This window comes from Meles meles, chromosome 1, assembly GCF_922984935.1.
Source record: "Meles meles chromosome 1, mMelMel3.1 paternal haplotype, whole genome shotgun sequence".
Taxonomy (NCBI): Eukaryota; Metazoa; Chordata; class Mammalia; order Carnivora; family Mustelidae; genus Meles; species Meles meles.
This window is the reverse complement of record NC_060066.1, coordinates 64930154-64957325: the sequence shown is the minus strand read 5'-3', so window position 1 is coordinate 64957325 and position 27172 is coordinate 64930154. Positions and strand designations below refer to the sequence as shown.

Below are 27172 nucleotides of genomic sequence, written 5' to 3'. Positions count from 1 at the left end.
TTTGCAAATGACATATCAGATAAAGGGCTAGTTTCCAAAATCTATAAGGAACTTAGCAAACTCAACACCCAAAGAATAAACAATCCAATCAAGAAATGGGCAGAGGACATGAACAGACATTTCTGCAAAGAAGACATCCAGATGGCCAACAGACACATGAAAAAGTGCTCCACGTCACTCGGCATCAGGGAAATACAAATCAAAACCATCATGAGATATCACCTCACACCAGTCAGAATGGCTAAAATTAACAAGTCAGGAAATGACAGATGCTGGCGAGGATGCGGAGAGAGGGGAACCCTCCTACACTGTTTTTGGGAATTCAAGCTGGTGCAACTACTCTGGAAAACAGCATGGAGGTTCCTCAAAATGTTGAAAATAGAGCTACCCTATGACCCAGCAATTGCACTACTGGGTATTTACCCTAAAGATACAAACGTATTGATCCGAAGGGGCACGCACACCCGAATGTTTATAGCAGCAATGTCTACAATACCTAAACTATGGAAAGAACCTAGATGTCCATCAACAGATGAATGGATGAGGAAGATGTGGTATATATACCAATGGAATACTATACAGCCATCAAAAGAAATGAAATCTTGCTATTTGTGACGACGTGGATGGAACTAGAGGGTATCATGCTTGTGAAATAAGTCAATCGGAGAAAGAGAACTATCATATGATCTCCCTGATATGAGGATGTGGATATGCAACATGGGGGGTTAGGGGATAGGAGAAGGATAAATGAAACAAGATGGGATTGGGAGGGAGACAAACCATAAATGACTCTTAATCTCACAAAAGAAACTGGGGGTTGCTGGGGGGAGGTGGGGTTGGAGAGGGGAAGGGGGTTATGGACATTGGGGAGGGTATGTGCTATCGTGAGTGCTGTGAAGTGTGTAAACCTAGTGATTCACAGACCTGTACCCCTGGGGATAAAAATACATTATATGTTTATTAAAAAAAAAGAAAGAAAGAAAGAAAGAAAGAAAGAAAGAAAGAAAGAAAGAAAGAAAGAAAAGATGAATACCCAACGTTTGTAGCAACCTGGACGGGACTGAAGTGATTATGCTGAGTGAAATAAGTCAAGCAGAGAGAGTCAAGTATCATATGGTTTCATTTATTTGTGGAGCATAACAAATGACATGGAGGACATTGGGAGATGGAGAGGAGAAGGAAGTTGAGGGAAATTGGAAGGGGAGGCGACCCATAAGAGACTATGGACTCTGAAAAACAACCTGAGGGTTTTGAAGGGGCAGGGGTGGGAGGTTGGGGGAACCAGGTGGTGGGTAATAGGGAGGGCACGTATTGCATGGAACACTGGGTGTTGTGCAAAAACAATGAATACTGTTTTGCTGAAAAAATAAATTAATTAATTAAAAAAATTTGGTGTTTGTGTGTATACTTGTGATTTTTCTGTTTGTTTTTTTAATTAAGGAGTCCTTGGCTTTCATTACATGAAAAGACCTGTTATTAAAATAATTTCTACTGTTGACTAATTAGTCATTTCGGTTTTGATAATGACTCCATGATGAGCTACGTCCTCACTCATGATTTTGCTTTTATATAGTGGACATTAAAATGTATTTTGAGACACTCATCATTGTTATTTAATTAGTATCCATTCTTCAGCTCATTAATTGTTGCAATGTTACATATAGTACTTGGCTGTCTATTATTAGATATAATAGCCCCAAATTCCATTAGTCCCTATATGTTGTATAATACACATCTGGATTCAGTAATTACTTAATACCCTTTAAATTGTTTTTCAAAATTTCTTAAAAGGATGTTATCTTCACATGTGTATTTTTAAAATTAAATATATTTGAATTGGTACTAGTAATAAAATTAACAAGGAAACAGATATTAATGCAGGGGACTATTTCAATATATAGTATGTTCATGAAGATAAAGACTGTAGTTAATAATAAACTATATTAAGAGAACATCTAATAGTTTTATCACCAGAAAAATAAAGCCAAAAAAAGATGCAGCATGAATATATGACATAAAAAATGCATGCTATAAAATGTGATAAAAATGGTAATGATAGTAGTAGTAATAATAAATAGATACACATACCAAATATTATTATGTAAATATATAAAAGTACTAGTAAATGTGAAAATATGAGCTAAAACTTCTTTCGAGTGGATCATTACAGATTCAGTCAGGAAAACAAACTACTCTATGTATCTGGGTCATAATAGAGTTTAACAAACCGGTTTATATGATGGTAAGTTAGAAGGTGGGGCACAGAAGCCAGGGAAATGCTGCTGAAGGTTGTGAGGCTGTCACCAAAGGCAGGAGGAGCTGACCCTGAAGGTCTGTGCCTGGAGCACAGAATGAGTGGCTCTCAGATGCTTGTCTGGAAGCTGATGCCCTTCTCCAGTACCTTTGGAGAGCTCCTCCCACAGCTATGCCAATCTGCACTGCTTTTCACAGATCTGCTGGGAAACTCCAGTGAATTTCTCATCGGCCCTTACATCTGCTTGCAGTTAACTCTGTGGAGAATTTCTTCTGCCTCTCTCTGCTCTTTCCAAGTCTCTCTGAATTCCTCACACTAGGAAACTCTAACCCAGATCACACAAAGGAAGTTTTGGGAAACAGTTCCCAGCCTTAGGAGGAAATGTAGACAACTTATTGTAGTAGACCACATATATCCCAAGGACTTTATGAATGCTTTGCAATCATTTTATTTAATTCTCCTGGCAACTCTATGATGTAGGTAGTATCATCCACATTAAGTAGATGGAGGTATTGAATATTAAAGTGATTGTTTTGCCCAAAGTCTTAGAGCTAGTAAGTGGAAGATGATTTTAAAAAGTGTCACTCTGATTTTAAAGCTTTGGTGTCTAATCACTACCTTATCCTGGTGTCTTCTATTGCATTTCGTTTACATTAGTAATATTATTATTATTAGTTAAGTATGAATTAAATCCTCCATTGGTGCCAGTTGTTAATATATTTTGTTTGCGACTTTAATGCCCCAAATCTAACTAAGCTTGTAAGTATAAATCGATCACACTAAAATCAATACCTGCATTTAAAAAATTTTTTTAAATTTTTTTATAAACATACAATGTATTTTTATCCCCAGGGGTACAGGTCTGTGAATCACCAGGTTTACACACTTCACAGCACTCACCATAGCACATACCCTCCCCAATGTCCATAACCCCACCTCCCTCTCCCGACCCCCCTCCCCCCAGCAACCCTCAGTTTGTTTTGTGAGATTAGCAGTCTCTTAGGGTTTGTCTCCCTCCCAATCCCATCTTGTTTCATTTATTCTTTTCCTCCTCCCTAAACTTCCCATGTTGCATCTCTACTTCCTCATATCAGGGAGATCCCATGATAGTTGTCTTTCTCTGATTGACTTATTTCGCTAAGCATAATACCCTCTAGTTCCATCCACATCGTCACAAATGGCAAGATTTCATTTCTTTTGATGGCTGCATAGTATGCCATTGTATATATACCACTTCTTCTTTATCCATTCATCTGTTGATGGACATCTAGGTTCTTTCCATAGTTTGGCTATTGTGGACATTGCTGCTATAAACATTCAGGTGTACGTGCCCCTTCAGATCATTACATTTGTATCTTTAGGGTAAATACCCAGTAGTGCAATTGCTGGGTCATAGGGTAGCTCTATTTTCAACATTTTGAGGAACCTCTATGCTGTTTTCCAGAGTAGTTGCACCAACTTGAATTCCCAAAAACAGTGTAGGAGGGTTCCCCTTTCTCTGCATCCTCGCCAGCATCTGTCATTTCCTGACTTGTTAATTTTAGCCATTCTGACTGGTGTGAGGTGATATCTCATGGTGGTTTTGATTTGTATTTCTCTGATGCCGAGTGATGTGGAGCATTTTTTCATGAGTCTGTTGACCATTTGGATGTCTTCTTTACAGAAATGTCTGTTCATGTCCTCTGCCCATTTCTTTTTTTTTTTTTTTTTTTTTTTTTTATTTGACAGAAATCACAACTAGGCAGAGAGGCAGGCAGAGACAGAGGAGGAGGCAGGCTCCCCACGGAGCAGAGAGCCCGATGCGGGGCTTGATCCCAGGACCCTGAGATCATGACCTGAGCTGAAGGCAGAAGACCCATTGAGCCACCCAGGCACCCCCTCTGCCCATTTCTTGACTGGATTATTTGTTCTTTGGGTGTTGAGTTTGCTAAGCTCTTCATAGATTTTGGATACTAGCCCTTTATCTGATATGTCGTTTGCAAATATCTTCTCCCATCCTGTTAATAATACCTGCATTTTATCAGTCCCTAAGTCCTTAGCCTAAAATTTCCACCAATGTTTTTTCTTCCAGGGCAGGAGTGCTATTTTCACTCCCATCGTTTCAATTTTTATGTGCCCACAGCCAACATCTCCCAGAGATCCTTGGTTAAAGGAAGACTTGAATGTCACTGAAGCACCAGATGAGGAGGGCACCCCCACACTATAGGCCTGATTCCTGGCTGAGAAGGGGGCAGTTATGGCCATTAGTAGAAGAGGCCCAGGCGCGTCCTCTCCAAATCTTGTCTGAGCGCAGGGCAGCCACTGAGCTGCTGGCCTGAGCTTCGGGGAGGGCTTTTGTCATTGAGCTGGAAGGCGGGGTCTGGTGCTTGGTCCTCAGAGCTGGGGAACAACTCCGCACGGTGGTTCCAGCATCCCCTTTGGGTCTGAGGCTGGAGTCTTGCGTGGTAAGTTGGGAGGAGCAGAAGGAGCAGAAGAAGTATGGCAATGCGCAGGACTCCAGAGGCACAGGGAAATCCTGATACACTTCATCTAGCTCCGGGGCCACAGGATTAGGGGGTGTCTTCAGGGTGTGTGCTGGTTCCAGGTGGAGGGGATGTCTACATCCAGGGACAGGTTTCCGCGGAGTCCAACGAGCGGAGTCGGCGGCTCTCCTTCAGGGCAATTGCGGAGGTAATTGCAACCCGGGTCAGTAAAGACGTCGTTGCCCAAGGACTCTACTCTCTAGGCGCTCGGGCGCTGTTAGGGATCCTAGGCAGACAGGTGGGTACCCCCAAGACGCCGGTCGGTCGGGGATCACCCGCTAGCGCGTGCATCTCTGTTTGCGCGGGGCCACTGTCGCTCCAGAGCGGGAAGGCGCGAGCGTGCGCTGAGTCCCACCGCGGTCGGCTGTCGCCACGGTCTCTGCCAGCCAACGCCCAGCACAGCCCACAGGTGGCCGATGTAGTGTGAACGGCCAGGTGCACTGTCTCTATCTTGGTCAAGTTCTAGCAGAGAATTTCACTCACATCTCTTGCTCTGATGGCAAGGACTGTAGATAAGCCTCCTCTCGCTCCCCTGAAGTTCAGCCTCCTTACCTGACACCAGTCGCCTTTCTGGAGTACTTTTTGCCTTATGTGAAGGATCCCTGTGAAACTTTTCTGCATGGGGTTTCTGTCGCCAACCGACATTCTAGCAACATGATTCTTTCTCATTTCCCCAATCTATCTGTCCTTCAGTGTGTCTCTGTGTATATGTGCTGCCGAAGCGAGCACCAGTGTGTCTCTGTGTATATAAATCTTTGTGGGGTGGGATCGTGGTGGTGGAAATCATCCTTTTTATTGCCAGGAGCATCTTTGCAAATCTCTGATTTAAATTTTCCTGTCTGAGAAAGAGGTTTCTGTTCAGTTCAAGTCCTCAAAATTATTCACGTCCTAATGCTAGTGGATATACGGATTGGGAGTCAGGGTAATTCCTCTTATAAAGACAATAATCTGAAGCTAGATTGCTGTCCAGTCAAGGTATCCAACATACCCTATAGCAAACGTTAACTATTTTCATTTTATTTATGATTGAATTTGTCCTCTGTCATGAATATGTATTCATTAATGGAATGTAAGAATATCCAAAATTAATAACTAGACTATTGATATTTTTAAAATTTACCAGTGATTACTTGGTTTATTATGACTGTATGACCCATCACCTAAAGACAATATAGGGACAGTTCAGTTTATTTTAAAAGAAAGAAAATACCCACAGAAACTTTCCATTTAATTTGACAGGTAAAAAGAAGTGCATGAGATCTTTGGAGGTTTCAGATAGAAATTGCTATGGCTTTAAGCCCTTGATATCTGAACTTATTTTGCTTTATCTGAGTGCCCAGGCCTTTTGTGACAAGAGTAATCTAGTTGGTGCTTCTATTTCTTTTTCTTTTCTTCTTTTCTTTTTGATAGTGTACAATGAATTTAAATAGAATATAATACATCTTTTCTACAGAAGCAAATCCAAAATGTTTAAATTGCATTTCACTGATGTATAATTGGGTTTTAATTAAACCTTCATTGCTTTAACCACAGCATAGGAATGACATTTTTTAGTTATAACTAATAATTGAAATCTTAAAAAACAGAAATCAAAAAGACCTGTGCCAACTGGTTGTTTGCTTACCTCTTTTTCAGATTATTAAAAACAAGCACATTCGTCCAATAAATATTTTACCACACAGTGTTTTGGGGGTAGAAATCCTTTGCACTTTTCATTTCCAACTCGGTGTTCAGTCTGCACATTTGAGATACCTTGAATTATTTTATCCATGTCTCTAAGATCACCTTGGAATCTTGTCATCTACAAAGTCCATTTAGCCTCTACTCAGATAAATCCATGTTTTTCTAGACTGTTAGAAATGTCAGCAAATATATCTGATGTACAACAGCAGTTTCTTTTTTTTTCAAGATTTTATTTATTTATTTGACAGACAGAGATCACAAGCAGGCAGAGAGACAGGCAGAGAGAGAGGAGGAAGCAGGCTCCCTGCTGAGCAGAGAACCCGATGCGGGGCTCCATCCCAGAATCCTGGGATCCTGACCTGAGCCGAAGGCAGAGGCTTTAACCTACTGAGCCACCCAGGTGCCCCGACAGCAGTTTCTTATATAGGAATTTTGAGGAGTGTTTTTTGCTGGGCTAAGAAATTTATGAATGCTTTAATTGTTTATTAGGAAATTAAGGGTTTTTAATTACTGATATTTACCTGGGATCTGTAGACCAAGAATGAATGAATGAATTTCATTACTATCTATGAGCTATAAAGATTTCTAGGCCCTTGGGTGAGAGTTGAGATCAAACCAGGTCAGCCTGTGTTCTTAGTGCTGCAGTAGAGGACGAGCAGAGGCACATACAAAAAGATGAGCAAATATTTAATGAGATGATTCTGAGAGTATGGTACTCTGAAGAAATGTTATGATGTTATGAATAAAATAAGAAAATGAAGTGATAAAGACTTATGAAGATTCATTAGGGTAAACCTCTCTTAAGAAGGTATCATTATTCTTCTCCTATCCCCCTACCCCCCCATGTTGCTTCTCCATGTCCTCATATCAGGGAGATCATATGATAGTTGTCTTTCTCCGATTGACTTATTTCACTAAGCATGATACGCTCTAGTTCCATCCACGTCGTCGCAAATGGCAAGATTTCATTTCTTTTGATGGCTGCATAGTATTCCATTGTGTATATATACCACATCTTCTTGATCCATTCATCTGTTGATGGACATCTAGGTTCTTTCCATAGTCTGGCTATTGTAGACATTGCTGCTATAAACATTCGGGTACACGTGCCCCTTCGGATCACTATGTTTGTATCTTTAGGGTAAATACCCAGTAGTGCAATTGCTGGGTCATAGGGTAGTTCTATTTTCAACCATAAATGACTCTTAATCTCACAAAACAAACTGGGGGTTGCTGGGGGGAGGTGGGATTGGGAGAGGGGGAGCGGGCTATGGACATTGGGGAGGGGAGGCGAACCATAAGAGACTATGGACTCTGAAAAACAACCTGAGGGTTTTGAAGGGTCAGGGGTGGGAGGTTGGGGGAACAGGTGGTGGGTGATGGGGAGGGCACGTTTTGCATGGAGCATTGGGTGTTGTGCAAAAAGAATGAATACTGTTACGCTGAAAAAATTAATAAAAAGGGAAAAAAAAAAAAAGGTATCATTAGAGACAAATGATGACAAGCCAGCAATCTGAACATCTGAGAGAGGAGCATTCAAAGCAGACGAAATACGCCACCAACAAAAAAAGACAATGGGTTGGGGGAATTTCCAATATTCCTTCTGTTAGCACTCCTAATAATCTGATTTTTCTGGCCCACTCAAGACCATTGCCTCTCACAGAATCTAAACTTAAAATGATAATTGACAGACTAAAATTCTGGGCTAAAGCTAGCAAGGTGAAATGTGATTGGTATGAATGTACAATGGTACATAAAATTTCACAAACTTAGTTACACAGCACAGAATGATAACCACCTGTCTTGGCAGCTGTTCATATGAGAACAATCTGGGGATTCGAATTGACCACAAATTGGAGCTTGCTCTTTGCTGTTCCTGACTGGAAAAAAACAATGTATAGATATTACCCTCAGGCAGCTTTCCGCCCAATTTAAGGCATCATTATAGCTGTTCAAAAATGGAACAGGCTGCTACAGAAGGTTGGGAAATCTTCATTGTTTAACTCTTTAAAAAAAAAGAAGAGGAAGAAGAAGAATGAATGAATGAATCCCATCAGGGCTTTTGGAAAAAGTAAATTCTGTATTGTTTGGAGACTAGTTTAAGTTTAGTTTAACTTTTTGGTTTCTGTGAGTCTGTGGCTTGTTAGTTGTTTCTTTTATGCCAATAAACTTTTTTTTTATTTTGGGATAAGTGTATATGGTTAAGAAGAAAAAATGACATTGATATGTAAGGTATATGGTGAAGTTTACCAAAAGTTTAGTTTGTAATGGCATTTTTCAAAAATAGTAATCTGGAGTTTTAAATTCTTGGACTACAGTTTTAAAGAATTTAGAATTAGTTCTAGTATTTCTTTGGCCAAGTAGAATAATAAAAATAGAAATAAGTAACTATAGCTTGGTTTTGCCTGTGTTAGCTGTATAACATAGTTTATGTTTGTGCACTTCACTTTCCTCACAAGGAGGACAGTAACTTTTACCTGCCTTAAAAGATTGTTATTAAGACTTAATTATTTGCTGTATGTAAAGCAATTAGAGCAGTGCCTGGCATTAGTAAATGCTATTTAATTGTTCATTATTATTATTAAAAATAAATGTATGCTCTATTCTGCCTTCAGGAATTAATGACCAAATTAATAACCGAAACGCCTGACCAGCCAATCCCATTTCTCATTAACCATCTTCAGTCTAAACAAGGAAACCATGGACAACTTCAAAGAACTTTATCTGGATCTGCAGCTCTCTGGGCAGAAAGTGAAACATCAGGTAAGTGAAAAATATTTTATAGTTGATTTTTATATATTTAATGTAAAAATATACAAAAGTCTTTCTGATTATAATAAAATAAATGTGGATGATTATCGAGGGTTTCATGTATTCATTTGCAGCTTCACTCATATGCTAAGATTTCATTCATGTGTGAAATTTAAGAGAAAAAGCTAATGAACAAATAAAGAAAAGAAAAAATGACAAAGAAGACTTAAATACAAAGAACACACTGATGTTTACCAGAAGGGAGGGAAAAGGGTGGGGGAATTGGGGTAAAATAGACAAAAGAGATCAAAAGCATACTTAGCTTGATGAGCACTGAGTAATATATAGAATTGTTGAATCATTATATTGTACACCTGAAATTAATAACAACACTATATGTGAATTACACTTCAAAAAAGAAAAAATTCCAATTTGTCATAAAATACTCTTGATTATGAATCAAGACATATACAACATATTATATATTGTCTAATATGCTATGTATTGTGCTTTAAAATATGGGAATCTGTGTGTGTTCAATTTTAAGATTCAGATTTACATGAAAAGATTTCATTTGGTGTGAATTCAAATTAATTATTCTAAGGTTATTTCTTTTCTTTTCATGAAGAATTTGAATTAAATGCTCATAGCTTATCTATAGAAAGAAAGGTAAACAAAAATTTTTAAAAAGTTACCTTTCACTTTCCCAAACTGATGATGATTCTCTATTTCCTGTGGTGTCTATTTTTATCTTATGTAGTAAGTTTAACTTTAGGAAGATGTGTTTACTCCGGGCATTGGGGAACCAACCTTACTAAGTTTGCAATGGCCTTGTCTCCCCAAAAAGCACTGGTTAAGATAATTGGGTAGACCCGACGTCAGTCTTTACTTATGAATTGTGTGTCTGACAGCTTTTTTATTCGATATACTGATTTGCTGGTTTGGCACTTACTTCTAAAACCGATCTCCTGTGCCTGTTTTGTCAATAGCCATCTCCTTGCCTGATTCCCCTGGGAATCTGACTGACAGGACTCCAGATGTGTTCCCGACATCTGCACTTTTCTTATCCTCTTCATGCTTTATGAGATCCCCTGAAAGGATTTTGGTCTTCTTTGACTATATTCTCATATTAGTACCTTCTTGAGACCATGTCTTAAAACCACAATAAAGTGGGTAGGGAATAGGGTATCCTCTGAAAGAATGTAGAACTCTCTGCTGGCAGTTATCCATACAGAAGATGACCTGCATTATACAGGAAGCTAGGATACAAACTTTTGGCATAGAAAAGAGAGAATGCTTGGAGTTTCCTGGCTTCACTCTCTTGGGTTTAGATTCTAAGTAGCATGGGTATATAGGCATGAACTCTAGTTTGTAGGTGCAAAGATGGCATCCATCATGCAAAGGCAGACCGTATGGAGTCTGTGAGCCTAGTGAAGTTCATATGAGCCCATATTTATAAACGATAGTATCTGGAGAGATAGTAGTATGTTCAACTCTGTGGTTCCCATGTTTAATATCTCATACTTTCCATGGGTTGGAAGTCTATAACTAACACAAAAGATCCTCTGTCAGATCTCACAAGGGTGAAAATGAAGGTATTGGCTGGGTTGCATTCTCATCTGAGGCTGGAATAAGAAAGAACCTGCTTCCAAACTCATTCAGGTTGCTGGCAACATTAATTTTCTTGCAGCGGTATGACTAAGGTTCCTGTTTTTGTGCTGAATTTTAGGCTGAGGTTGCTGTCAACTCCAAGAAGCAATCTGCAGTTCCTTGTCACATGATTCTTTGACATCATGGCAGCCTGCTTCTTTAAAATCGGCAAGGGAATTGCTGTCATTCAGTCTACTTAACATGTATAACATAACAATCATAGCATTGACATCCCATCATCTTTACTATATACTGTTGGTTTGAAGCAAGTCAAGGTCCTATCTACTACACTTAAGGCGAGGGAATTATATAAGACATAATGTCAGGGGTAGAGATCATGGGAATCATCTTAGAATTCTGAGTAGTATAAGTACTGATGACTTACTGCTCGGAGAGGGAGAAGGAGGGGAGGAGATTATTATAACTCCCAATTCACTGACTTGGTTAATGGCATAAATGCTTATTTAACAAAGCAAGGTGGGAACAGAGGAGTAAATTTGTGAAGAACAATAATAAGTCCACTTCCTATTGATGACTTTGAGTTTTTGTGAGGCATCATAGTAGATAATTCCAGCAGGAAGTTAGAAATGAGTCTAAAACTCTGGGGATGGGTCAAGGCAGGAGTCACAGTGTGGCATTCAGTATCATACCTCATAATCATTAAATTTACAAGAGTGAGAGAACGGAAGAAGTTGTGGTCAAATTTGCCAAGAGAGTGGGAGATGAACTAGGGGAAGGCAAGGGTGAAATTTTATCTGATGCCTGAAATTTTGTCTTTTTTATTAAGAAGTGAGGTTGTTTGCTGAGGACAAGAGGGTTGGCATTTAAATTGTGAAAAGTCACCAAGGAAAAGGAGAAAATAGCTGGCAAAAGGAAAAAAAAAAAAAGACGGAGGCAGTTCTGGGACCTCTCAAAAGTCGAAGACATGAATGACTCTTAGAAACCCTCAGCATAGTTGTGATTTTCTCCAGCAGTGCCCAGAAGCAGTGGAAAGGGAGCAAAGCCAACAGTTTTAGGGACTGAGAATTGTGGTTGTGGCGTGGCTAGGGTGGAGGTTGGAAGAACAGTTTTGCAAAGCAGTGAGAACATTTGTGAGCCGTTTATTCAAGTGATCAAAGCACATGGTCCAGTATGAGGGTAGTGAGCAAGGATAGAAAAAGAATTAGATGAAAAAGCAAATCAGAGAGCTGAAGATAAAGACTTATAGAAGGCTGGTGGTGCAGGAGTAGGTGCAGTGAAAATCTGAGAGCGATTAGAAGGACAGGAGATCATGATATTTGAGATAAAGACTTCTGAGGTGGGGTGAGTCCAGGTGATGAGATGGTCCTGTTGGTAGCCTTAGTTGTGGGGTATCTTAATAATCAGGGAAGTGAAGCCTTTCAGAGTTAGGGAGGACAGCAAAGTATGAAACTTAATGATTAGTCTGAGGATTAAGAAGATGAAACCAGGGGCACTTGGGTGGCTGCTTTCTGCTCAGTTCATGGTCCCAGTGTCCTAGGATCCAGGCCTTCCTGGAGCTCCCTGCTCAGCAGGAAGCCTGCTTCTCCCTCTCCCATTCCCCCTGCTTATGTTCCCTCTCTCACTGTGTCTCTGTCAAGTCCATAAATAAAATCTTAAAAAAAAAGAAGAAGAAGAAGATGAAACCAGGGTTGCATTCAAGTTGTTGAAAAGTCAAGGGAGACCATGCCAATGTTTTGAGTTCAGCTGTGGAGTAATCAGGAGTAGAGCAGTGGCCAGACCGAGGAGCAGTGAGTAGTGTAGACAGGCAGCAGTTACCACCAGAGATGAGGGACTTCCAGCTTAACCCTGCTGGGCCAGGAAAACCCAGCCTGTGGCTGGGACCACATGGGGGAATGAACCCTCCATTCCAGGAAGCTGCAGAGGAGGGAATGCTCTTGTGGAAAAGAGTGAAGTCTCTTAAAACATGAAAGGAAGGAGGTCTTGAGAATAGAAGAGTGTTTGCTTGCCGTGGAATGTATGTCCCAGGAGGAGAAGGGACAAAATTTTAGAAAGAAAGAGTATGACAGGAGAGCGAAGGAAAGCACGGGGTAATTCTTGGATATGAATATAAGTGATGAAGTTGTAATTTGGGTGACAGTATTAATGCCAGTTTACAGCTTGACTGCAGTTTTGAATTGTTTCCTCTGATGCATGTTCTGATTAGCTAGAAATTATCTCAATAGTCAAAGTATTTTGGTATAACATCTCTTGAAAATATCTAAAGTTGTCCTCTTATTGCTGTCAAATATATCTAGCAACTCAGGACACAACATCATCTAAAAGTCTGCCATTTAATATTACTGTGTAGAAACGTGAAGTTTTCCTTATTTTTATTTTTTAGATATCTAGTTATTTTTCTTAAATACTTATGGAATTTGTTTTTTCTTTCTGATATTGACAAGTTTTACTGGGAATATATCTTGACAATTATCTTTTTTCTTTAGATTTTTTCCCTTATATTTAGTGAAACTTTTCAATTAGCAAATCCAGGTCTTCAGCCTAAAACTGTTTTCCTCTTGTGTACTTAGTTATTGTTTTCATTATATTTGCTTTCTATTTCTTCTTCAGGAAGATCAGCTATGTGTAAATTGAGTTTGCTTTGCTGTTCTTCATTCCTCCCATTTCATTTCACATTATATTTGCCTTTCTTTGTTGACTAACTTCTGGGGAGATTTGTCAAGTGTGCTCTCTGTGTTACTGATTCAATTTTCTGCAGTATCAGTTTTCTCTCTCTGGCTTTGAAAACAGATTTAAATGTTGGTATTGCATTTTGGTTTACTGTCAGCATTTCCTTATCTTCTTTATTCATTTTTGTTTGCAGTTATATTTTATTGTAGGCTGGTTGATTAACCTATCTCCTCTCACATTTCTTTTTGTTCCATAGAATCAATTTTCTTTATTTTTATTAAGAAGGCAATTAGTCATATTCTAAAATGTAAAGGTTTTTCAGGGTAAGTTTTTCTAAAACTATGAATTTTCTTTGTATCTTGAGTGCTGTGTTCTTGCTTTTCATATTGAAAATTTTTTTAGAATTTTTTTTCCATTTATTCAAATTTAAATGAGGAGTATTCTATCTAGTTTTAGGTTTGTCAATTAATAATATAGTTGGACTCTTCTTTGTCCCCTCAAGGTATAGCTCAGGACAATTTGGATCCCTTCCGAACATTTTAGAGAGAAAAAATCATGACTGCTCCTAAAATTCCATTATCAGTTGAATCCTATGAGTCTCTCCAATAATCATGAGTAACTTTGTCTCATCTTGTTTTCTACCAACTAAATACGAACAGTATCATTGCTAGATTATTTAAGTTAATGTGGATTTTTCTCCTAGCCTATGGTGGAAAAGTTAAAAAGCCACAAAATACAGTATGCTATTCCTCCCTTGTTCTTTTTAGCCATTTTGTTTGTATCATGACATGCTTTGTTTTATGATCAGGATTCCTTGTTCCTTTAGCCGTGTTGCATTAGAAGATATTATGGTCCTAGGTTGGATATAGAAAGACAGATTCTCATAAAACAACAGAAACAGATGACTTTGATACAGGGGCAAGTGTCAGGGATGCCTAGAATTCTTCCAGTCCTTTTATTCCTATCTATGGAAATATGTCCTGCATTTTGGTAGACCACAGACCGATATTTCTGTCCCTAGAGTTTTAGAATATTTGTACCTCTTTTGGTATTGAAGGGCATGTTGGGAGTTCATAAAATTAGGTAACAGCTAATTTAGTACAATCTTCAAATATAAATTTGAGGAATCCATATAATGTTTCATGATTTCTATTTGGTATTTACAAGTGGGTGGCTAGAGAAAGATTGAGGAGTCATTCATAAAGCTAGGATGATTTGACAACCTATAAATTTATACAAGAAGGCAGAAGGAAACTCTAAAGTTTAAGGAATGTCACATAGATGAAAGAGGAAGATGAGGAAGCAGTGAATGAGACAGAGAAGGAAGAGTCAAATGGTTGATACAGAGATGAGGAGAAAGTAGGGCCCTGAGTATAAGAGAAGAAAATATTCCACAGAGATAGGCCTGTATAAAAATATGAGTTGCTTGGCAAAGTTGTTGAGAGGGACGAATTCTTGGAAAGATCATTTAATTTGGGAATTGGTATAACTTTGACCACCTTTGAGGGGGAGCTATAATTGAACAAAGTTGGTTGAATTACCCTTTCTTTAATAGAGAAGTGGGAAAAAATGAGTGATTCTAGGGACAGAATGTAGGTGACTATCAGTGGTTTAATGTGTCTTAGTGAAAAATAGATAAGGTAAAATCAGAAAAGTAAAATTTACATAAATGTTTAGTTGTTTTTATTTATTTATCTATTTTTTTAAAGATTTCTCTATTTACCTTTGAGAGAGAGAGAGAGTGTGTGTGTGTGTGTCAGGGGAGGGACAGAGGAAGAGAATCTTCAAGCAGGCTTCCCACTGAGCTCGGAGCCTTACACTTGCCCCATCCCACCACCCATGAGATCATAACCTGAGCTGAAACCTAGGGTGGGTTCCCTGAGGGACTGAGCCACCCGGGAGGCTCAGTTGTTTTCATTTACATTAGAATACAGTGCTTTATTCCATAATACCCATTTAAAGAATGTTATTTTAAGTAATGGTAATCCGTGCCCTAAAGAGTCATTCTAAAAGCCTTTCACAATTTAACATGATCTTAATCATATTAATATACAAATTGAATCACATCACAAAACTAAGATCTACAGGAGAAATTAAGCAAGAAATACTTTTGAATACTTGCATTATTTTTGATGTGAGGTGAACTATAGCTTTTGCCAGGCATATCTAATGACTTCACAGATTTAATTTTTGGTCAATCTTGAAATCATTTATCGTTGAGTTTATATATATATTGTTTGTTTGTTTGTTTGTTTTAACAGAACATAAAGGAACAAGAAGGGATTTCAGAAGTTATGATAAGCCTTGGCAATTAAGTGCAAAGAAGCCTAAAAAGTCAAAAAGTGACCTTGCTGTGTCTAACATTTCTCCACCATCACCAGAATCCAAATCATGTAAGGAATTTTGTCATTCAAATGTTACTTAATGTATGTAAGTATGTGTTACTAACAAAATGAAGAAAAGGTAAGAATTAAAGTCAAACTTTTTGTATGATATTTCTGGCTATTAATCCTAATGAATGTCATGTTCATTTCAGCATTATACACGCAATCATATGCTCAAGCATGTTTAATTGATTTAGACCTTCTTGAGTATAATAGTCTTTTAAGAATATAAGCTGCCTGGAGGAGGTTCCTTGCCTGTCATGTTCAGTTGCAGCGTTGTATCACATTCAAGGCAATACTAGCCCTACATTTAATAAAGTACATTTAATAAAGCAAATTAAATCTTTTAGAGGGGAAGGAAAGGATATTTATATTAAAAAAATTTAACAAAATTTAAATTCTTAATCCTTTTCTTTTAGCCCCTTCAAATTCTACTTCCTCAGAAAGTTTGTATATTTTCATATCCTTTGAAATAGTTTGCATCTTTTCACATCCTTTTCTTTGTACAACTAGCATATAAAGTATGTGTGAGTTGATTTGCCTTATAAAACTGGCTTTAGACTATACACATTCTTCAGCAATTTGTTTTTATTATTTTAGAATGTGTTGTGGATATATTTTCATGCTAAACTTAGATATAAATTATACTTTTTAAGAAGTGTATACTGTAGTATGCTGTGAATGTGCCATTATCTAGTAATTCCCCCGTGGGAGAATGGTTAGATTGATTACAGAGTTTTGCCTCCACAAACTACTACCTGAAATAAATGAATATCTTGCAATTTCTGATAAAATAAGCAACATACCTACATAAATATAGGTGTTCTCATTTCTTTATGATAATTCATCAGATATAAGATTACTAGGTCAGAGGGTCCATGTATTTTTATCATTTCCAATTACTTTTTTATAAGTAAATATTTCCAATTGCTTTTTAAAAGGGGGCAGAAAAAATATTTCGGTAGTCTGAGATTGCCTTTGACATAGCAGTACCATATAGATATTTAATTATTTTATTTTAATCAAAACAAAAAATACGGTTTGAAAAGTAAAGTAGTATTATAGGCTTCTAATATAGAGCCACTTTTAACTCTTTTAGATGTTCCATTTGGTACACAAATGTACATATCCAAACATACAAGTTGCTTACATAGTTCCCTTTTTTACTTTTTAAATTTGAGGCATCATCTCTTGATTTCCTTCTAAGACATTGTGGTTTCATACCTCAGGCCCATTTTATCCTCACAGTACAATCATGCAAGTATTTCAAATATTGAATATATACCACACAACGATGTTGTATTAATTAGCCATAATTTCACGGTAGGGCCATAGATGTCCAACTATTTTGTTTCTAGAACTTATAATTATCTTGTTTTTCTATTTGCTTTATTTTCTGTGTACCCCTTGCTAATGTTTCACCAACACTCAATATGATCAAATACATCAAGTAATTCTAACTTTGATCTTACTTTATTTTATATTTTATTTCATTAAAAAAAATTAGAGACATCTCTTCTGCAGCCCTTTGTCTTCTTGCTCTATCATGGCTTCTTGGTTTTTAGCATTTTTCTCAGCTGTTTTCTGAGACCATCCTCCACTGCCATTCTGAGGATTCTCTTTTCCTCCTTCTTGTGGAAGACCGTCTGTCTCCTGTCTCCACATCTCCTTTCCCCTTTTAGGTTTATTTATTCATTTTGGTGGTGCATCTTCACTACAAGTTTTCTGAACAAGAATGATTGCAAGATAAATATTTGAATCCTTATAAATAACTTGATTGGTTCCTCAGTTGGGTATAAAATTCTAAGTTAGAACTGATTTTCAGTTGGAATTTTGAAGGAATTTCGTCTGTGTCTTCTGTCTTCTGACTATTAAGAAGTCTGAGAAGAACTTGTTTGCTGTTTCTGTCCCTGAAAGCTTTAAGGATCTTTTTCTTTTTTGCCACTGTTGTAAAATTTGGGGATAATATCGTTTGCGTTGTTTTGGACATTTAATGGATCCTTCCAATCTGAGAAATGGGGTTTTATGTCCTTATTGCTTTGGCATTTGACCTCCTTGATTGGTGCTTGAGTGTTGAAATGTTATGAAATATCCACCTTTTGGGGCATCTCTCTCCTCAGGGACTAGATTTTGCTATTCTCTATTTTGCTAGATATAGTACTACTCCTCAATTTATACTGCTTCTTCCAAAAAAAAAAAAAATTGCTATTTCTTGCCTAATAATGTCTTCTCTTCTTGTTTGACTAATAATTTGACCCAAACAAAATATAATATACTTTTATTAAGAATGTGGGGGAGGGGGGCGCCTGGGTGGCTCAGTGGATTAAGCCGCTGCCTTCGGCTCAGTTCATGATCTCAGGGTTCTGGGATCGAGTCCCGCATCGGGCTCTCTGCTCTGCGGGGAGCCTGCTTCCTCCTCTCTCTCTGCCTGCCTCTCTGCCTACTTGTGATCTCTCTCTCTGTCAAATAAATAAATAAAATCTTAAAAAAAAAAAAAAGAATGTGGGGGAGGTGAAGGGAGGTGTGTTCTGTCTTCTCTTTTATCAGCAGATAGCAAAATGTCTTAAAAATATATACTAATTGCTGATGAGGAAATTAGAAATTTTTAAGCTACTAGAAGATGATATAAAATATACTTTGCTTGTATGTTTTCCCTAAGTTACAGAAGTCACTAACTATAAATGAGTGCCTGAATTTTCTTTTTTCTATAAATAGTCACACTTCCCTTTTACGAGTTCAGTTAAAACATTTCTTAAAATCCAGCTTCATAACTTCCCTCTGTTTGCTCATAAGGAAACTATTTCCAAAACAAACATTTTTATTCTGTGCATTGATCTTGATACAGTCTTTCACATAATGATGAATAGTAAATTTTTATCATTATGTAGCATGCTTATGAAGTAATCATTTTTTTTAAAACATAGTGCCAAGGTCAGTAGATCATCCTAAGTGGAACTGGCGAATTAAACCACAAAGCCGTGATTTTGATGAATTGAACCACATCCTTCAAGAGAGCAAGAAGCTGGGAAAAGCCCTTGAGAATCTCTCTCGAAGTAAGTTCATTTATTTGATTATGATTGAAATTCCTAACCAATATTAAAGTAGAAACATTTATTACTATTGCCAGGAACCCATTTCCAACATCCTCATAATTACATGAGAGGTTGTAAGAGAGTGCATGAGATTGGAAATGAGGATTGATCTTGCATTTTCCACATGCTCCTGGGAAGACAGGTATAGAGAGTAGGAGGAGCTGTAGACATCCCCCCAACCCCACCTCACCCTGTCCCTTGCCATTTGACTCCAGTCTCTCTACCAGTTCTGTTACGCAGGTCAGTTGCACACATATAATGGTATCTTACTCACTCTTCTCTTTTGAACCTGATTGTTCTGTGTCATCCTAAAAAGTAAACACATCTATTGCCTCCATGAGTGTTTGATGTCTCTAAACTTTTTAAAAAATTTCTTTATTTAAACTTAGTTACATATCATATATTATTAGTTTAAGTGGTAGAGTTCAGTGATTCATCAGTTGCATATAACACCAAGTACTTGTTACATCAAGTTCCCTCCTTAATGCCCATCACCCAGTTAACCCATACATACTAAGATGTGGTACATATACACAATGGAGTATTATGCCTCCATCAGGAAGGATGCATACCCAACTTTTGTAGCAACATGGACGGGACTGGAAGAGATTATGCTGAGTGAAATAAGTCAAGCAGAGAGAGTCAAGTATCATATGGTCTCACTTATTTGTGGAGCATAACAAATAACATGGAGGACATGGGGAGATGGAGAGGAGAGGGAGTTGAAGGAAACTGGAAGGGGAGATGAACCATGAGAGACTATGGACTCTGAAAAACAACCAGAGGGTTTTGAAGGGGCGGGGGGGGGGGGTGGGTGGGAGGTTGAAGAACAAGGTGGTGAGTAATAGGGAGGGCACGTACTGCATGGAGCACTGGGTGTGATGCCAAAACAATGAACATTGTTATGCTGTAAATAAACAAATTTTAAAAAAAGAAAAAAAAGAAAAACAGGTGTTGTAGGAAAGTGTTAAATCACTAGATTTTACACCTGAAACTAATGTTTCTTAAAAAAAAAAAAAAAGAAATACCAAGGTTCAAGCAATGGTCTGTCCCAAGAAAACCTAGGTGTGACCTTATAGGTGGCACCTAGCAACTTATTCAGACTTACATTCTCTGTTCCCTCTTTCTTGACAGGATTTAAATAACAGGAAAGACTAGATATTCTCTCCAGTTCACAAACAGGATTTTTGTTTTAGTAGCAATTGTACCATGCTTCTTTTTCCTAGCTTTTTGCAAACCTTTCAATGTAATGCTTTATCTTAAAGTCAGTCAGGAGCTATGTAATTCTTCATGCTATGATTCTCTTAAAAGGTAGATATGCTAGAAAAACTTGTAGTGGCTTGTAATGCGGCTTGGTCATGATGTGTAGACAGTAGATTTTTTGTGCCTGGATCCCTCCCTTTGCAGCATTTCTGAACATTCTTTAAACATGACTTTCTCATTCTAGGAGGCTGGACTCCTGCCCTTTCCTTCAAATGTTTGTTTCCATCTGACTTTCAAGTAGTGAGAAAAACTGCTTCTAAATAGGAAAATTGGGAAGATATAAGATGCTCATATCCCTAAATAATGTATCTCTTCTAGTGGCTGTGATTGAAAGGCCTTAAGGTAGTATCTTCCTCAGTGCATTCTATTAGGGCCCATCTTACTGGTGATGTTAATCTCAATCAGTTAGTTAAGGTGGTGTCTGTCAGGTGTCACCACCATTAATACATTTCCTTTTTGTAGTTAATAAATATCTTAGGAGAGATACTTGAAAACAAAATATCATGTTTCTTTTTCACACTTTTACCTAGTAATCTCAGCATCCATTGGTAATCTTGCCTAAAACAGTTATTATAGGGGTTTTCTAAAAGATAGTGTTTCTCTCATTCCTTTATTTATTGTAATTCTTCTTTAATGGAGAGAAGGAAAAATGGACTTATAATCACCCCCAGAATAACAGCATCTATTCATCTTTGTTCATGACTGGTCATATTTCTGTAATATTCAGATATGCATGTGGATATGAATATGGATACATGTGGATATATGTATATGGAGATATGGGTATAAATGTGAATATAGATATAAGCATTTATCTTTGCATATTGATATAAAAGAATAAAATACATATTCCAAAATTAATCCACACTGATTTTTCTTGGTTTTGAATATGCTAAATTTGCCAGGTTAAATTTACTTAATAGCTTTTTCAAGAAACCACGGTCTAAAGAGGTCTTGATATTTCTCTTCTACCTACATTTTCTATGCCTACTCTCTACCTGGGTGAAAGACATATTCTAAAACCTAGCAAAGTATCTCCAGGGATTTGTGCTTCAGTAGAAGTACTAGATAGCATTATTAGTAATTATTGCTTTGGAATGACCTAATGTCTGTCAAAATAAATAATTTTTCTCCCTAGAATGCCTTCTGGGAATAAGGACATATGTATATATAATTAATAATTTTAGGAAACTTTTTCAGAGAATGAAAGAAAGAGTAGTGCACTTGTATTATGTCTTGTATTAGATAAATGTCTTGGATTAGATATGTATTATGTTACTCTGAATCCTCTTCTGTTGAATAACATCTCATTTAACTATACTTCAGTCACACACATACACAAACTCATGTACACATGTGTCTGAGTTTGTAATTAAACTGTAAATTCAGTCATTGTTAGGTACACATTTTTTATTTTTTTTCCAGTATTTAAATTTATTTATTTTTTCAGCATAACAGTATTCATTGTTTTTGCACAACACCCAGTGCTCCATGCAATACATGCCCTCCCTATTACCCACCACCTGGTTCCCCCAACCTCCCACCCCCGCCCCTTCAAAACCCTCAGGTTGTTTTTCAGAGTCCATAGTCTCTTATGGTTCGCCTCCCCTTCCAATTTCCCTCAACTTCCTTCTCCTCTCCATCTCCCAATGTCCTCCATGTCATTTGTTATGCTCCACAAATAAGTGAAACCATATGATACTTGAATCTCTCTGCTTAACTTATTTCACTCAGCACAATCACTTCCAGTCCCGTCCATGTTGCTACAAAAGTTGGGTATTCATCCTTTCTTTTTTTTTTTTAATAAACATATAATGTATTTTATCCTCAAAATGTTGAAAATAGAACTACCCTATGACCCAGCAATTGCACTACTGGGTATTTACCCTAAAGATACAAATGTAGAGATCGAAGGGGCACGTGTACCTGAATGTTTATAGCAGCAATGTCTACGATAGCCAAACTATGGAAAGAACCTAGATGTCTATCAACAGATGAACGGACAAAGAAGATGTGGTATATATACACAATGGAATACTATGCAGCCATCAAAAGAAATGAAATCTTGCCATTTGTGACAACGTGGATGGAACTAGAGGGTATCATGCTTAGTGAAATAAGTCAATCGGAGAAAGACAACTATCATATGATCTCACTGATATGAGGACATGGAGATGCAACATGGGGGGTTAGGGGGATAGGAGAAGAATAAATGAAACAAGATGGGATTGGGAGGGAGACAAACCATAAATGACTTTTAATCTCACAAAACAAACTGGGGGTTACTGGGGGGAGGTGGGGTTGGGAGAGGGGGAGGGGGTTATGGACATTGGGGAGGGTATGTGCTATCATGAGTGCTGTGAAGTGTGTAAACCTGGCGATTCACAGACCTGTACCCCTGGGGATAAAAATACATTATATGTTTATAGGTACACATTTTTTAAAGTTTTTTTTAAGATATTATAATATTATATACTCTATGCTGTCTTAGTTCTATCCTTTTATGAGACCATAGTGTATATCACATAGAATAGATGCAGAATAGATGTTGCTGTGGGAAATGTCACGGGTCCCGCGCTACCCTTCACTTGCTTGCAGTTGTGAGTATACCATTTGGCCTCTTTCCTCAAGTTTCCTCTTCATTAAAATGAAGTAATTTATCCCTGATTACCATCAAGAATCTCTCCAGTTTTCACAAGTCTTTATTTTAACGATCTATAGTTTTTATTCCAAAGTTAAATTGTGTTCATGGCTTATAGTTTGTAGTTAACCTCCTTGCATTCTTTTTTTTTTTTCTTTTTAGATTTTGTTTATTTATTTGAGGAGCGAGAACACATGAGCAGTGGGGAGGGCCAGCGGGAGAGGGAGAAGCAGACTTCCTGCTGAGTGGGGAGCCTGACGTGGGACTCAATCCCAGGACTCTGGGATCATGACCTGAACCAAAGGCAGGTGCTTAATGACTGAGCCACCCAGGCACCCAACACACTTGCAAACTTTCTAGCTCTTTGTTATCCTTACTCTGTTCCTCCTGCACTGTGATTTTCAGTATATAGGAGTATCTCTGTTGTATTCTCCCTTCATCCTTTTTCATCTTTTTCCCTCACCTCTGCTCTCCCTCTTCCCCTGCCCAGAGTGAACTCTGGGCCAGTTTTAATCAATATCCTCTTTCCCTATTGTTTCCTTCCTTCTGTTGTGTCTCCTTGTCAAATTCCCGTCTTAGAATAAGTGCTGCCATCTTCAGCTCCACTTCACCTGTAAGGCTGAGAGCTCCAGGCAGAAATGGCAGGACCCATGAACACTATCCTACAAATTCTTGGTTTTCAACACTGTTACTTATCTTGGTCAGTCCTTCCCTTTTTACCCTCTTCTTGCAACGATGAAAAACCCACACAATAATCTGTACACCTCTATTTATTCCCTGTCTCACTGTTTTAGCAATTAGCATTCCTCCAACTTTATAGAAAAGCTTAATTGTGGAATGCGTAGAATGTGTTCTCCTCTACCATCTGCATATGTAAGTGCATCCACATCTATCCTGCCCTTCTGCTTTCATTATCAACAGAGAAGGTCTCTTTGGTTAGGTTTATTCCTAGGTATCTTATAGTTTTGGGTACAATTGTAAATGGGATTGACTCCTTAATTTCTCTTTCTTCAGTCTTGTTGTTGGTGTACAGAAATGCAACTGATTTCTGTGCATTGATTTTATATCCTGACACTTTACTGAATTCCTGTACAAGTTCTAGCAGTTTTGGAGTGGAGTCTTTTGGGTTTTCCACATATAGTATCATATCATCTGCGAAGAATCTATACACAGAAAATTATAAAGTACTCATGAAAGAAATTGAGGAAGACACAAAAAAATGGAAAGATGTTCCATGCTCCTGGATTGGAAGAATAAATATTGTGAAAATGTCTATGCTACCTAAAGCAATCTACACATTTAATGCAATCCCTATCAAAATACCATCCATTTTTTTCAAAGAAATGGAACAAATAATCCTAAAATTTATATGGAACCAGAAAAGACCTCGAATAGCCAAAGGAATATTGAAGAACAAAGCCAAAGTTGGTGGCATCACAATTCCGGACTTCAAGCTCTATTACAAAGCTGTCATCATCAAGACAGCATGGTACTGGCACAAAAACAGACACATAGATCAATGGGACAGAATAGAGAGCCCAGAAATCAACCCTCAACTCTATGGTCAACTAATCTTCGACAAAGCAGGAAAGAATGTCCAATGGAAAAATGACAGCCTCTTCAATAAATGGTGCTGGGAAAATTGGACAGCCACATGCAGAAAAATGAAATTGGACCACTTCCTTACACCACACACGAAAATAGACTCCAAATGGATGAAGGACCTCAATGTGAGAAAGGAATCCATCAAAACCCTTGAGGAGAATGCAGGCAGCAACCTCTTCGACCTCAGCCGTAGCAACATCTTCCTAGGAACAACAGCAAAGGCAAGGGAAGCAAGGGCAAAAATGAACTATTGGGATTTCATCAAGATCAAAAGCTTTTGCACAGCAAAGGAAACAGTTAACAAAACCAAAAGACAACTGACAGAATGGGAGAAGATATTTGCAAACGACATATCAGATAAAGGGCTAGTATCCAAAATCTATAAGGAACTTAGCAAACTCAACACCCAAAGAACAAACAATCCAATCAAGAAATGGGCAGAGGACATGAACAGACATTTCTGCAAAGAAGACATCCAGATGGCCAACAGACACATGAAAAAGTGCTCCACGTCACTCGGCATCAGGGAAATACAAATCAAAACCACAATGAGATATCACCTCACACCAGTCAGAATGGCTAAAATTAACAAGTCAGGAAATGACAGATGCTGGCGAGGATGTGGAGAAAGGGGAACCCTCCTCCACTGTTGGTGGGAATGCAAGCTGGTGCAACCACTCTGGAAAACAGCATGGAGGTTCCTCAAAATGTTGAAAATAGAACTACCCTATGACCCAGCAATTGCACTACTGGGTATTTACCCTAAAGATACAAACATAGTGATCCGAAGGGGCACGTGTACCCGAATGTTTATAGCAGCAATGTCTACAATAGCCAGACTATGGAAAGAACCTAGATGTCCATCAACAGATGAATGGATAAAGAAGATGTGGTATATATACACAATGGAATACTATGCAGCCATCAAAAGAAATGAAATCATGCCATTTGCGACGACGTGGATGGAACTAGAGCGTATCATGCTTAGTGAAATAAGTCAATCGGAGAAAGACAACTATCATATGATCTCCCTGATATGAGGACATGGAGAAGCAACATGGGGGGGTAGGGGGATAGGAGAAGAGTAAATGAAACAAGATGGGATTGGGAGGGAGACAAACCATAAATGACTCTTAATCTCACAAAACAAACTGGGGGTTGCTGGGGGGAGGTGGGATTGGGAGAGGGGGAGCGGGCTATGGACATTGGGGAGGGGAGGCGAACCATAAGAGACTATGTACTCTGAAAAACAACCTGAGGGTTTTGAAGGGTCAGGGGTGGGAGGTTGGGGCAACCTGAGGGTTTTGAAGGGTCAGGGGTGGGAGGTTGGGGGAACAGGTGGTGGGTAATGGGGAGGGCACGTTTTGCATGGAGCACTGGGTGTTGTGCAAAAAGAATGAATACTGTTACACTGAAAAAAAATAAATAAAATGAAAATAAAATTGGGTCAATTAACAACAACAACAACAACAACAAAAAAAAAAACAAAACAAAAAAAAAACAGAGAAGGTGTTTCTCTTGTTTAAGGCCAAGCTTTCCACCCATGATCTTGATCCCAGTTCCTGCCCAGTCTTCTGAGATCTTATTCCATTAGTTGCTTTGTCTTTTCTTTATGTGGAAATCTTTCTAATTCTAGTCCCCCTAATAGTAGTTTTGTGGCCATAGGAAAATTTCTTAACGTCTCTTTGTCTCAGTTACCTTTTCTGCAAAATTGCAGTAATAATGGCACCTATTTCTTAAGTTTTTTTGTGAAGATAAAATGAGGTGGTGTGTCTCTAAAGTCCTCCATATGGTGCCTGGTATATAACAATTGCTAATTAAAGGTTAGATATTATATTTCTATTACTGTGTAACAAATTACTACAAACTTGTGGCTTTAAAAAATAAAAATTTACTATCTTATACTTTCTGTGACTCAGCAGTACAGGTGTGGGTTAGCTGAATCCTCTGTTCTGGGTCTAGGTAAGCTGAAATTAAGGTGCTGGTTCATGCTGTGATCTCACCTGAGGCTTCATGGTCTCTTTCCCTGTTCATTCAGGTCATTAGCCAAATGTAGTCCTTGCTAGATCCCTGTTTTCTCATTGGCTATTGGCCGGAGATTGCTCTTAAAAACTAGAGGCCATTCTCGGGTTCTTGCCTTGTGATCTTCTCGTAATGGTAGTTCAGTACTACTTCTTTGAGTGTACTGGGGAGCATCTCTCTGAAAGCTTCTTTGAGTGTACTGGGGAACATTCTCCCTGAAAGTCTCACCTGACTAGGTCAAGGCCATCCAGGATAATCTCTCTCTGATTTACTCAGTTAACCAGTGAGTAACCAAGTTAGGAGAGTTATATCCTTACATATTTGATGGTCCCATCATGCAGACTCAAAGGATTACACAGGTGTGTATGTTGGGGGCCGTCTTAGAATTCTGCCTACCACATATATTATTAGTATTGCTACTGCTTATCCCTAATAGCCTGTAAGATGCTGCAGCTAAGAATGGCCCAACAGAAATGTAATGTGAGCCACATGTGTGATTTTATATTTTCAAACAGGCACATTACAGAAAAAGCAAAAAGAAGCCTATGAAATTAATTTTAATAAAATATTTTATTTAACTCACTACATCCAAGTTATATATGGAATACAAGCTTAACCTGTATTCCATATAATTATTACTGGCTGTTTTTTCGTACTGAGCCTTCAAAATCAGTTGT

The 27172-nt window shown here is 38.1% G+C and overlaps 1 protein-coding gene across 1 annotated transcript in view; it reads left to right on the top strand.

Moving 5' to 3' along the window:
* The window catches only part of LOC123932792 (uncharacterized protein C8orf34-like), a 176556-nt gene that overhangs the window by 89986 nt on the left and 59398 nt on the right, over nucleotides 1-27172 (top strand). Inside the window, 3 exon segments of the mRNA XM_045991451.1 lie at nucleotides 9075-9222; nucleotides 15750-15881; nucleotides 18797-18925. Coding sequence (XP_045847407.1) covers nucleotides 9075-9222; nucleotides 15750-15881; nucleotides 18797-18925 — 409 coding nt within the window.